This window comes from Sinocyclocheilus anshuiensis, unplaced genomic scaffold (genome assembly GCF_001515605.1).
Source record: "Sinocyclocheilus anshuiensis isolate Anshui unplaced genomic scaffold, SAMN03320099.WGS_v1.1 scaffold227, whole genome shotgun sequence".
Classification (NCBI taxonomy): Eukaryota; Metazoa; Chordata; class Actinopteri; order Cypriniformes; family Cyprinidae; genus Sinocyclocheilus; species Sinocyclocheilus anshuiensis.
In genome coordinates this window covers 2,246,700-2,261,195 of record NW_015549590.1, presented here as the reverse complement: position 1 = coordinate 2,261,195, position 14,496 = coordinate 2,246,700, and the positions used below count along the sequence as shown (strand labels likewise).

At 37.8% G+C, this 14,496-nt stretch overlaps 1 protein-coding gene across 1 annotated transcript in view; it reads left to right on the top strand.

Annotated features, from left to right (window-relative positions):
- The window catches only part of LOC107658012 (phospholipid-transporting ATPase 11C-like), a 68,038-nt gene that overhangs the window by 40,655 nt on the left and 12,887 nt on the right, over positions 1-14,496 (top strand). Inside the window, exons 4-11 of the mRNA XM_016446388.1 lie at positions 8,701-8,781; positions 9,357-9,464; positions 10,696-10,824; positions 11,150-11,238; positions 11,993-12,043; positions 12,408-12,472; positions 12,564-12,645; positions 14,115-14,265. Of these exons, the coding sequence (XP_016301874.1) occupies positions 8,701-8,781; positions 9,357-9,464; positions 10,696-10,824; positions 11,150-11,238; positions 11,993-12,043; positions 12,408-12,472; positions 12,564-12,645; positions 14,115-14,265 (756 nt within the window). The remainder of the gene's footprint in view (positions 1-8,700; positions 8,782-9,356; positions 9,465-10,695; positions 10,825-11,149; positions 11,239-11,992; positions 12,044-12,407; positions 12,473-12,563; positions 12,646-14,114; positions 14,266-14,496) is intronic.

Here is a 14,496-nt window from a genome sequence, read left to right as displayed (position 1 = left end):
TGTAAAAATCGACGCGTTTCAGAAAGGCGGGGCATAGAGGAGAAACAATAATATACAGTATGTGGAAAATAATGTGTTTTTTGAATCTTAAACCGCATAAACACATTTCATTACACCAAATACACAAAATAATGTTCTTTTTAGCAGCGTCATATATGACCCCTTTAATGAATCGTCAAAAAGACTGTTAAACTCATGTTTGAAAAATTAATTGGCGGTTGTCTGAAAATATAAAACAAGCATCTGACAGATCTTTTGATATCAGAAAATTCTTAGATAAATTTTTTTTTAATTTAATTCATGATGAATTCATTAAATGTTATAGATCATACAGATTTGACATTATATGCTTAATGTGACTGAAAAAGATGCCTTCTTAGTCACTAAACAAGGCACGTTCATTCTATTTTGTCCACAGCCTACACGTGTGCATCTCACAGTACATCTAATGTGCATCCATGTTGTGATGAGATCTGTGCGTGTGTGAGAGAGAGAGATCCCCGGGTGTTTGCCCGGTTCTGGCATGTGTCTGGCGTGCCTCTACTAATCCTGCTTTTCTCTGGAGGGGCTCCTTATCCTCTCTGACTAGCTCTCCCCACGCAGCCCACTATTATAGTGGGAGGCGTGCCTCTACTAATCCTGCTTTTCTCTGGAGGGGCTCCTTATCCTCTCTGACTAGCTCTCCCCACGCAGCCCACTATTATAACAGCACGAGGGAGACACACACGCACACACACGCCTGTCACACAAGAACTGCGCTTAAATCACCAGCCTCCAAATAGATCCGCATGATTCTTCTGAGGCCCATTGCGAACGTACCATCGTCTTACGCCCATTTCTGTCTCCCCATGCCATTTTTCTGTTCCTCACCCCCTCTCTATTCCTCATTTCTTTGTTCTCCCCCTTCTCTCTCTCTCTTTCTCCCTTTCCCTGTACGCCTCTGCAGCACGGCACTGCTGACGTCAGCAGCCAGGAAGCCCTCTGTAGTTCTTTTGAGCCACAAATAGACACTGACTGATAAAAAAGCACCAGTACGCTAAAAATAGCACTGCGTGCCTTCGCCGGGGTCCTGATGGGAAAAGAGAGATGGGAGGAGGGAGGAGAGGAGAACAGAAGGAGGGGAGGAGTCGAGGGGGATCTCTGTCTCTCACAAGCACATTTTGACACACATTCTGCTGGAATGTTCTAAATACCTGTGTGTGTGTGTTTGTGTGTGTGTGAAGGCAGATGAGGGATTGCGCTAACAAGCAGTCAGTGTTCAGCCGAGTGGAAGTGTGCATAACCATAAACATGAAATTAGTGCATAATCTTGTGAAATAAGAGGATATTTTTGGCCCATATATCTTAGTAAGAGTAGTCGAATGTGAGGGATGGAAGGAAGTACATACAGCGTGTACAGTATGATTCATTGATTCTTTATTTTGAACTATTCAGAATGTTAATTTTAAATTAGTTATTAATAATTCTAGTTATTTAAAAGCACGTGCAGGGTCAAACATGATGCATCTAAATGTTGTGCCACACTGTAATGCCACAAAAATTGAATGCATCTGCAGTGGCATCTGTACCAAAAAACTTGTTTTTCCACAGGACTCCGATTTTACAATAGACCTAAAGTGGTGACCCAACAGCCAAAACCTTTTACCATACAAAAATGTCCTTAATGCATACATGACTTATTTTAGTGTTGTCAAACTATTAAGTGTGATTAATCTCATCCAAAATAAGTTTTTGTTTACATAATATATGTGTATGTACTGTTTATTTATTCTGTATATATAAATACACACACAGTATATATTTTGAAAATCTTTACGCGTATATATATTCATATAATTCATATCAGATATATTCATATTTATATTATATATAAATATATGTAATATATAAACATAACATTTTTCTTAAATATATAGATGCATGTGTGTGTGTTTATATACATACATAATAAATATGCACAGTACACACACATATATTATGTAAACAAAAACTTTTATTTTGGATGTGATTAATCGCGATTAATTGTTTGACAGCATTACTTATTTTATTGCACAATATAGTTAGTTTAATTTTATTATTTGCATTTATTTATTTTGGATGTGATTAATCGCGATTAATCGTTTGACAGCATTACTTATTTTATTGCACAATATAGTTAGTTTAATTTTATTATTTGCATTTAGGCTGTCTGAGACCAGAACAGACCAACAGAACAGATCTGTGACCCAGCTATTGAGGAAACATTGGATTACACTGTGCAAACACACACACGGGTGGAAGCCTGCAGATACGTTTTACAGCCAAGGACAAAAAGTCTCAATAAACGTTATTTTACAATGTCTTAAACAAAGTAACCAACCGACATTATGAATTCCATGAACTATATATTTAACAGTCATGGGACACATAGTTTATCACACTCAAAATTAGTTAATTTTTATCTGCGCAGTTTTATGTAACTGAAAACAAGATCTGTGCTTATTGACAACGGAATTGAATGTCGCTGTGATGCACTGACATAGAATCATATTTCTGTTGGCAGGTGAGAGCAGACACATTTTAGTACAGCATTTATACGCTGAATTTGTCAACGGATCACTAACTGATTTCCCATGCTTTTGCTGAAAAATTAAGATGGCTCAATTTTTTAGAATAGAATATACAGTGCAGCAACTGTTCTCAACCATTTGTAACCATTGTCCATATTTCAGTATTAATAATTTAAATATTTTCTATATTTTCTCTGGCATTTCTGCTGTAATTGACAACACTGCTAATTTTTTACTAAAACTGGTAGCGTTGATATATTAAATTATATCATTAAAATATAAATGTAATATACTCTACTGAAATTAATTGACCACAATTCATTTTGTAGTTCTAGAATATTCTGTAGGTTTATCAATAAAAACAATAAATATTGAGGGGAGAAAAAAAATCCGAATTTTTATATATTTTTTAATCAGTTTGATTAAGTTATTCACTCTGCGGCTCTCGGAAAGGTTGCTGAGGCTCCCCAGTGGGCCCCAACCCCCGGCTGAGAAGACAGTATGTTATTTTAGGACAGTATGTTATATTAACAGGCTGTATTGTTCCTCACAGTCTCATTTTCACATGTGGCCAATTAAGTTGTGGCGTCTAGTCTCACTAAAAGTCTGTGTTGGTATTTTGTAACTCACAGGTTGTGTGTCTGTTTCTGTAGGGTGTTTCGGCGGTAACTGATGTGTTCAGCATTAGCTTTGGGAATTGGATCCCTTGAGGCGGCGGTTAAATGTATGGTGTTTTGCGTCTACACGGTGGAACTAGCGAGGTAGGTCTGGCAGTGATGGGTGGGGGTGTTTTGTATGAGCGTAAAAACGACGAAGGGGCAGCACTTCCTCAGAGAACTGACTGTATTTCATTACAGTCGCTGATGAACTGTATCAGTGGCGCTGTCTGTTACTGAGCGATCATGGGGAATAAACTCCCATTGTGCGCGCGCGCGCGCTGTGTGTGTGTGTGTGTGTGTGTGTGTGTGTGTATTAAATACAGAAAGCAAAGGAAAGCATACTGTAGGACAGACTGTCCTCAGCACTTTGGGCCGCATCTCTCTTAATATTTTTAATCGAGTGGGAAGCTGCAGTGGGCTCCATCCAGATGGGCCTTTATCAATTTATTAAATAAAAAAAAACGATGTGCGGTGCTGCTAGCCCCCACAACATCCATCACTTGCAGGAGCCACGAGCGCATTAGAGCGCTTTCTGCTGACCGAATCCCAGACTCAGCCCTGGCTCCCATGGAGAAGGGTCAGTCTCAGAGAGAAAGAAGAAAGAGAGGAGAAACCCACCTGCCACAGGGGAAACCAAGGGTGGCATTCCCAGGGGTCTGGTGCTTTCTTTGCTGTTTTTCATGCTTTTGTTACAAAAGTACCTTTCTGAACTGCTGAATTTGTTCAACTCTGCCGTCATTTACTCACCCTGTTTACTCACACCTGTTCTTCCAAACCTGTATGAAAATGTTATGGTACAACTATGGTTAACCTTACTTACAGTGATATATTGTTTTAATGCACAAAAAACATTAATCAAATTCCCTGTGACACTTCACATTTATTTGATAGTTTTTACATTTAAATAATTGTTTCTGCTTAGTTTTTTATGTAAGTGAAGGTTTTTTGTAGTTAAATTCATATTTATTACACTATTTTAGTGTAGTGTGTGCTACCATGATGGTGTTTTGTATTTGTGCATATGTTACCGTGCATCTTCTATATACTGTATTAATATTTACCTCAGCTTGTGAAAAAGCTACTTGTTCATGTGACTTTCTCTTTACCACCTGGGCTTTTATGGTTGTCATTAAATTATAAATTTGCAAAACTAAAGTACTTTTGATATATTAACATTATATCAATTAATTAATTTTCTCTGTTTTTTTTTTTAAACAGTAAATTTAAGTTCAATCCACAAAACTTCAAATGTTGCTACCATAAAATAACTCTGTAAATAACTATAAATAATAAAGACAGAGCATCGCAATACAAAAAACAAAAACAAGAGGACAGTCTGTGCTGCAAAGGAGATTACGGCAAGACCGTCGTTTCCTACAATCAGTAAATAGTTACTGAAAAGATTTTTGTTACTTGCAAAAAAAAAATTGTTTTACCATATTTCTTTCTTTCTTTTTTTTTTTCCAATGCGCTCCAAAACATTGACTTCATTGTATTGACAGAAAATCACTGAGGCGTTCCTCAAATATCTTCTTCTTTCTTCTTTCTTTCTTTATTTTATGAGTGAACTATCCCCTTAATGTTGCTTTATCCTGAAGGTGTAGCAAATTAGCAAGAAAAGCCCTCTTTCTGCTCTTCCTCTTTCTTTTCCTGACGGCGGTGCCACTAAACAGCCGTCAGCAGACACCTGGCAACTGATAGATGTTTAATGCATGATGGGCCACTATCGAAAGATCTGTGAATGCGCACATACACCGCTTGTTTCTCATGGTGCTGCATGTTGTTTTAGCATAAGCTGTGGGGCAGGATTTAAAGATGCCTGAGTGCATTTGGGTTGGTCTGCGAGCTGTAACTTGTGGCTGTTAAGTAACCGCTTGCGTGTGACATGAGGAGTGAGAGGCTGCATGATTGGCCAGATCGCAAAGTGGTTTAGATGACGTATAATGGCAGAGTCCAAAAGCGAAGTACGTGTGTGGATGTTTCAGAGGTGTTGTTTGGGATTATTCGGTCAGACTGAGTAAGGGCTGAAAGCACTTTTTGGTGTTTGTGTGTTGAGTGTGTGTGTGTGTGTGTGTGTGATCGGGATGATGGGGATTATTAGCTGTGAGCTGGAGTGCTGCTGGTCTGAGATGGGCTTTCACCTTCTGAAGTCCTGCCGGCTTTACAGTCTCTCCCTACAGGAATTTTGGCACCCACACGGCATCTTTGTTTTTGAGCCCTTTCTGCAGTGAAGATGCTGTTTCTCACTGTGGTGTGTCGTTTTTGCGTTGGCCTCTTTCAGCCAGGCCCTGCAGGGTGTGAGAGGAAGACGCAGTGTGGCTGTAGCTCATAGGACGGACAAAATGTTCACACCTCTGTGGTCTTGACTTCATAACCTACCCTATTTTTTTTTTTCTTAAACATATACACAAACATAGAGCAAGTATTAATAACACCAAGTGGCTGTGACCTTAAGTTGTTTCCTGAAAGAGTGATGGTTTGTGGTCTCTACTGCGTGACAAACCGCTCATGTTAAAGATAGACTGCTGTTTAGTGTTTTCAGCAACTGGATCTTGGATGTTCAAACTCAAGCTATCGGGGTTATGTGATGCATGTTTTTCATGTCCAGCTGCATTATTAAAATACTAACAGTAAATTATGTCCTAAATTACATAAATTACTAGAGGTCGACTAATAGTGGATTTTACCGATACTGGTAGCTAGGTTGGACCACACTGGCCGATACCCATTAATCAACCGATAGTTTTTCAAATGGATACTGAACAAAAACTATAAAATAGTGCTTTACTATTTAAAAAAAAACAGTACTGAACCATACTTTGTAAATTAATAAAAATAGTAATTTTAATTATTATATTGATCAGTAAAGTTAGTTCATAGTTTATTAACTAATGTTAAAAGAAGAAACCTAAAAGATGTATTAGTAATAGTAAATGTTGAAATTAATACACTCTAATAAGGAACAATACTTACAAATGGACTCCTATTGTGAAGTGTTACCATTTCATTTCAACAGTCATGCTTAAAGATGGCCATCTTTAAATATCTACACAAAGATATATACATCCAGATATTGTATGTATACTCACACTCTTTATTTGCTTCTATTCTAGACACTTGTCTAATCAAAACAACAAAATTTTGGAAAGAAAAAAATGCGACCTATATATTATAGCTCAATAAATAAAGCATACAGACTTTATTAGAGCCACAGAAAGACAAACGTTTTGCTGAAAAATGCACAATACACAATTTTACAGCCTGGGGTGAAGATTTGGGACAAATATAATGTAATTTAATGGAAAAGTATGTGAATGGCAGGATTTTCTGTCAGCTGCATTTAAATCCACATCTGAAGTTCTTGCTCTGTGCAACCCGGAAAACTGTCGGCATGGATTTTTGCTGATAACTGATAGTTCCAGCAATGAACTATCGGTGCCGATTAATCACCACCTCTATAAATTACACAAATACCTGTTTTCAAAACATTAGACCCATATTTTTTCATGATTGCTGTTTTGAAAATTGGTTGATTTTTCTGAATACATATTTTTTGATGTTACTCTTAATGGTATAATTTTAAAGTGTGCAATTTTACACAGTGGAATAATCTACTTCAGTTTTTTAAAGTTCAATACAAGTTAACCTCTTTGGACAGTGTCTGTGACATACTTTTGATTACCAGAGAGCAAATCTCAAAATGAATATCCATTTCATTTATTTAAGCAGAATTGTGGAATATATATAACATTAAATGAATTATCTTTATGAAATGAATTATCTATTAAATTAATCGCATAAAATGCAATTAATTATCGACTTAAATGTACTGTCTGGAATCGATACGGTTTGAATATCCTTCATTTACAGAAATTAATTTACAGATTAAACATTTAAATATACGTTATTTAAAAAGTATAGCCACAAGATTTTGCACATTATTTGGAACAGTTCAAAAGTTTGGCTTTTGAAACACAAACTCTCTTATGCTCACAAAGGCTTCATTTATTACTAAAAACTAATTTTAATTTAAAGTACCTGTTTGAACATATTTTAGAATGTATTTTGTACCTGTGAAGGCAAAGCTGAATTTTCAGCATCATTACTCCAGTCTTCAGTATTGCATGATCCTTCAGAAATCATTCTAATATGCTGATTTGGTGCTCAACAAACATTTATTATTATCAGTGTTGAAATCATGATACATTTTTTTCCAGATTCTATGATAAATAGAAAGTTCAAAAGCAGCATGAATTTAAAATACTTAAAGGGTTAGTTCACCCAAAAATGAAAATTAGACTGTGTTTTACTTACCCTCGAAGCATCCTAGGTGTATATGACTTTCTTCTTTCAGACGAATCTAATCGGAGTTATATTAAAAATTGTCCTGGCTATTCCAAGCTCTATCATTGCAGTCAGCGGGTGTTGCAGTTGAACAGTCCACAAGTCGTCAAATAAAGCGGGCGCATTCATAATAAAACGTGCCACTTGGAATAGCCAGGACCATTTTTAATATAACTCCGACTGGATTCGACATCTAGGATGCCTCGAGGGTGAGTAAAACACAAGCTAATTTTCATTTTTGGGTGAACTAACCCTTTAAAGTCTTTGCTATTACTGTTGATAAATATAATGCATTCTTGGTGAACAAAATAATTAAATTGCTAAATTTTTTTACTGATCAAATACTTTTGAACGGCAGTGTTGTGTGAGAATAGTCTCGCCTACCAACCTGCCTGTGCAAAGTTCCTAATTTCAACTCCTGTCATGACCATGTAAAACCAGTAATGTTTTTGCATGATATTTAACAGGAAGGGACATGATGCAACTATCCACAAAATATTGTTGATATAGAGACAAGTACACCCACAGGAATAGTAGGTAACAGATAGCTAGAATTTCATCCGCCATGAATGGTAGCATCACTGATGGGTGCACTTTAAGGGTGCTTTCACACTTGGTTCGCTTGCCTGGTCCGAACCCGAGTTCAATTGCTTCCCCCTGCCCCTGCTGGACTGCATTCATATTATTTTATTTGGGTCCGAACCGTGGTTCGTTTGCGTCAAGCCAGCAGCTGTTTACCCCGTTGCTTAGTAATGACGGCGCAGGAGAAGGCGGCAAATGCATAACATTGCTCTCTGCACTTTTATATATTTACGTTTTTGAACCGTTCGTTTTGTTTACAAAGCTTCGGTACATAACGGCACTTGCGTCTGTCTTACGAATGTACTGCAAATGCTCTAAAGAACACTGAAGGTGTACAGAAACCCGAACAGCTCACCTGAGTTCGGAAGACAGCGTTCACATCATCCAAATGAACCGAACTCTGACGTCAATCGAACCCGGGTGCGCACCAAAAGTGCTAGTGTGAAAGCACCCTAAATCTCAAATAAATGCAATTTCAGGATAAATCAAAACCCTCCCCCCTTTTTTTGGAAATTATTCTGTAATTCAGCTTTGTTAATAATACATACATGTGTCTCTTCTTATAGGTGATTGTTGATACCCCGACCAGTCCCGTGACCAGTGGTTTACCTCTGTTTTTTGTCATCACAGTGACGGCCATCAAACAGGTTGGTGGTGATATGTTCTGAATATGCTCCTGTCTCTCTATATTACTCTTTAGATATCACTAAATCACTTGATGTTTTATAGCCATGTGTCACTGTTTAAATAATGCCGACCCCTTCCGAGAGTCCGCCTGACCTCTGAATCCATCTCTCACAGACAAAACAAATGATCCGGGGGCTTGTCACAACACAGTGGTCCTCTCGCAGCTTTAGATGTATTGTTTTAGGATCAACTTTTTCCACCCGCCTGCCGCAAGCTTTTTTTGAAAAGCACAATGGAAGGTGGACTTCCTTCCAGATATCTGTGGCCTCACACTGAGAGGGGCTCAGGCCTTAATTGGGCTTTGAAATAAGAGCCCGGGGGACTATGTGACCCCAGCCCACTTTGACTTCAAATGACTCAACTCCCTCAGCTCATTCGCACAGTTTCCATTATTAATATTGATGGAAATTCTCAGAGAATTGTTTTATTTTTGCATGTGAGATGATGTGTTAGACTGTCTCAGTCCTCATTTTACCTTCTGCAGTTTTCACACACACCAGTGTACTGTTCTCACATTCTCTGTGTCTCTCCTCAGGGATATGAGGACTGGCTGCGGCATAAAGCAGACAACGAGGTGAATAAGTACCCGGTGACAGTGTTAGAGGATGGCCGGTCGGTGAAGAAGGAGAGTGAAAAGATCAAGGTATCTTTTAGTTGCTGCACCCTCTCCAAGTCTCTCATATAACTGGGATCGTGGGAGCTGGGAGTGGCAAGCTGCCGTACTTTACGTGTGGACAAAAATATGCCCACTAGGGGCATTCCCATCCGGGGGTGTTTCCGTGCTGTATATGGAATGGAACAAATGTGTTGTACATTGTGAAACAGTTAGGGTCAAAGATGTTTGGAAGAGTTTGCCAATACAGATAGCTGAATGTCAATTATTTGTGTTGTAGCTGATATCCACTTTTGTAAGCATACACTACCGTTTTTAATGATTTATTTTTTTCAGCAAGGATGCATTAAACTGATCAGAAGTAACAGTAAAGGCATTTATAATGTTACAAAATATTTCTATTTCATGTAAATGCTGTTCTTTTGAACTTTCATCAGAGAATCCTGAAAAAACGTTTTTCACAAAAATATTAAGCAGTGCAACTGTTTTCAACATTGATAATAATGAGAAATGTTTCTTGAGCAGCAAATCAACATATTAGAATGATTTCTGAAGGATCATGTGACACTGAAGACTGGAGTAATGATGCTGAAAATTCCGCTTTGCCATCACAGGAATTACATTTGAAAGTATACTAAAATAGAAAAAGTTATTTTAAGTTGTAATAATATTTCACTTTATTACTGTTTTTACTGTATTTTTGATCAAATTAATGCAGCTTTGATGAGCATATATTTTCGCTATATATTCCCATATTTTACAGTAGATGTTATTACAAATAGCAATCACGTACCCAAACACTCTCACTTATTAAGACTCTTTTACATCAAGAATAGAAATATTCATCAAAATGGTATTTTAAAAAATGTCACTAATATTACTTATGGTCTACAGCCCCAAATTAGTCATCAAGTGGTGGCCCAACATGATACCAAAATTGTTATTTGTATGTCGATTTAAATTAATATAACCAATAACTACATAGGCTCTTGAATATGCAAACTTTAATATGACATTTTATAGAAAAAGTGACAATTTTATAAAAACAGCAGAGACACGTGTGGATGTAACTTCATTTTACCTCAAGTTTTTAGTATTTCCATTATATATTATTTTAAAATTATATATTTTTATTACAATATTTGCACTTAGCATTGTATTTTGAATCTGAACAGACTTGTGACCCAGCAGTTATGAAGCACTGACCTGTGGTCTTGTGTAAAACTAAATCTTGTGTTAATGTCAATGTGCTTCTGGTCAGGTGGGCGATGTGGTTGAAGTGGTGGAGGACGAGACCTTTCCCTGTGACCTGATTCTGTTGCAGTCTAGTCGAGAAGACGGTACTTGTTTTGTCACCACAGCCAGCTTGGATGGAGAATCCAACCACAAAGTGAGCTTATGCATTCAGTCTTATATCATTTCTGCTGTTTTTCTTCTTGTAATCACAAATATAATTGTCTTGATATAATGTAGATTTTATTCTATAGTTTTTGTTTTCAGAATTGCCTAGAGTGATTTCTGTTCAAGTATAAACAGAATATGAGATATGGATTCATATACCATTCCTTTACTCTCCTTTAGCCAAAGTCTTTAAATAGGTGGCCCAGATCTTGTCATAATCACCCTTATGCTCCTAGTCTTTCTCCCACTTCCATCCGTCTGTATTTGTGTGTACAACATGACCTGGAATACTAATTTGCCTGTCTTTCCCGCAGACACACTACACTGTGCCAGACACAGAGAAGGACCTGCAGGCTCTCCCTGCCACCATCGAGTGTGAACAACCCCAGCCTGACCTCTACAAGTATGAACTCCTCTAGCACAAACACTCACTTAGCCGAAATCCCTTTCGCTGCCTCATGATGAAACAGAAGGCATTGCGATCATTCTTGAATATGTCAAGTCCAGTTTCAGCTCAACTGTTCTCTGTAGGATGTTTGATTTCAGATCAGCAGCTAATGGTGTGATTCCATGGAAGAGTCAGACACTATCTAGCCTTTCTGTTTGAGTATAAGAACAAACAGACCTTGAAACAAACACAATTTGCAAGTTTAGAGAGGCAGTCCTTGGCCTCCAACTGTAATGGCAGTTTAACTCAGCAGCGCCCCCTATCGTTAAAGCCTCTTTAGGCGGAAGAACATTTGCATTTCTGATTTCTAGAGCACCAGATGTCGCCTGCTAAAATTCAGTCTATAAAAAAAACTTCAAAGGGCTGTTGCCAATATGCCAGACTGTTGGGTCATCACCAATGAGCATCTTCCTTGTAATTGGTTCATTTCGTACAAGGCTCATTTGCATAGTGTACTGTACTAGAATACAGATATTATCATCAAGCCTCTTTAATGGGAAAGGAGTCTATATAAAACGAACGAAACTCTAATGCATGTGCATGATGGTGTCGGTTCTTTAACTCTACTGAATGTTTTCATTTTGACCTCATCAATTACTCTGAATTACATTCCTGGGACGTCTGTGCATTCATTCCGTGTGTGTTTGTGGTTGAGAGAACATATATGAGCGTGTACGTGCTTGACTGGAGCTTGTTTGCTCTATTGCAGGTTTGTGGGTCGAATGCACATTTACAAGCCGGAGCAGGAGCCAGCAGTAAGGTGAGACCGCCTTTGGTCCGTTCCCATGGGCCCACTATATCCCACAGTACCTCCTAGTCACTTCAGCTCTGTCTTTTCCCTTTGCATTAGCATCTGATCATTATTCCATCGACCCGTAACGCCATAGCAGCATTAAGGTAAAGCCGGCCTGGCAGCTTCTCAAGCCCTGCACGCTCTTCCATTTGTCACTGGGCCGTTTGAAATGTTTTTATGAGTCTCTACGCCATGTCCTTCACGAGAGCGGGCCAGGCCAAACCGGCCTACATATTTCCAGCAATGCTGCTCATTAGGAGCCACTTTAACGCGGGTTTGGATGCCAGGATGCTTTATTGACATAATTGTTTGTTTTTATGGTTTAATTTAGATCTTTGGGCCCAGAGAACCTTCTCCTAAAAGGTGCTACGTTGAAAAACACCAAGAAGATTTCTGGTAGGCCCTGGCACCTTTTAATTAGACGAAATATTTGATGACGAGGAATTGCATTCACCCGAATCACTCTTCGTTGCTTTTCCTTTTAAAGGTGTCACAGTATACACGGGCATGGAGACGAAGATGGCACTCAACTACCAGGGCAAATCTCAGAAACGTTCAGCTGTTGAAAAGTAAGCGAGTGACAAGAGCGTCATTATACCCTAGTGTGCAGTCAGGTTGAAATATTAATTTTTGGATTATTAGCAATGTTAATTTGAATGATTTGATATTGATTGCAAATACCAAGATTGATCTGTGTGTAAAAATATTGTCTCCCCACATTAATATTCCTGAATCAATATCAAATCGAGTGAATCAGTATGATGTGAATCAGAATTTAATTAAATGAATAACGTCTGCCAAAGTTCATATAACTAATGTATAGTCATCTATAATATCTTTATGCAGAAATTTTATTTATTTATTTCTTTTTAATTAATTAATTAATTAAAATATATAGTAGTAATTAGGGCTGCCCCCGACTAAAGATTTTTTTGGTCGACCAGTAGTCGTTCATGTTAAGCGATTAGTAGACTAATCACACGTTTATATTAATAAACCATAAATCATAGTAATGAGCGTTTAATTGCCTATGTAGCGCACGATTAAGTTTTGGCACACAGCGCACCGGCAGAAGTAATGATTATGAATGCATCAGGAAAAAAGCAAGGAGACTGCCTTAACATTTTAATTATTCGTTGATAAACCAGTGTTTGCTGTATTTTCGGCTTTTTTGTTATTGTGACTGCACACAAATAAAAGAAGAGTCTTTAAAGCTTACAGAGATGTATAACTACTATTTGTATGACCAAAAAAGTTTAAGCGCAAGTGATCACACTGGCGCGCGCTTCCTCATTCCGCACAAACACTGAAATAGCGCACATTTTTATAGGTTAACGTTAGAGCGAGCGGCGTTGCTACTACTTACATGTTTCAGATGATAATCCATATTTGAGGTCGATGAATGATAGGCGAGTGTTTAGATGCCCTGGCCGATGTCCTGTATATTACCGCATAGAGCAGCTGTTAACAAGCCACTCTCCACACAGACACTTGAACAGCGCACATTTCTCTAGGTTAACATTAGATTAAGCGGCCATGTAAAGTTGCTAATACTTACATATTTCAGATGATAATCCATATTTGAGGTCGATGAATGATAGGCGAGTGTTTAGATGCCCTGGCCGATGTACTGTATATTACCACATAGAGCAGCTGTTAACGATCTTTCGTCGCAGAATGCATGACTTCGCCACGTCCTGTGGATTAGTTTTTTTCTGCGACTAAAAAAAATGTGGTCGACTAAGCCCTTTCTCGTCGACTAATAGTCAACTATTAGGGGGCAGCACTAGTAGTAATATAAAGTAAAATAATCTTTATTAAAATAAAAGTGTGATGATGATGATGATGATAATTAAAATTTAAAATGTAATTATTAAAATTATTTAAATTAAAAATAATAAGTGAATCAGGGAAACTTTAGTGTTGTTGTGCACTAAAAGTTTTCTTAGCGTCTTATTTTGGCTTGTTTATATGGTTTTATATGTACATAACATAATTAAGTACATATGATCGTGTGTATGTTTTCTCTTCTTTGCAGATCCATCAATGCCTTTCTGCTGGTGTATCTGTGTATCCTCATCAGTAAAGCTGTTGTGTGTACTACGCTAAAGTATGTATGGCAGAGCAAAGAAGGTCAGGATGAGCCCTGGTACAACCAGAAAAATCAGAAGGAGAAAGACACTAATATGGTGAGTAGTCTGTGGATTTCACATCTGACCGATTTGAACATGATTACATTAATTAATTAGCAACTCCCTCTATATCATCTGTCATTCTTGATGCAATTAATCTAAATTCTGAGCTAATCTGGTCTCAGGTGGCTGTGGTCAGCTCTTACACAGATCATACTTAATAAATCATAATTAGGGATTAGCTTTATGTTTAACCTTTGCTGTTCCAGCCATGATATTGTGTCTTTG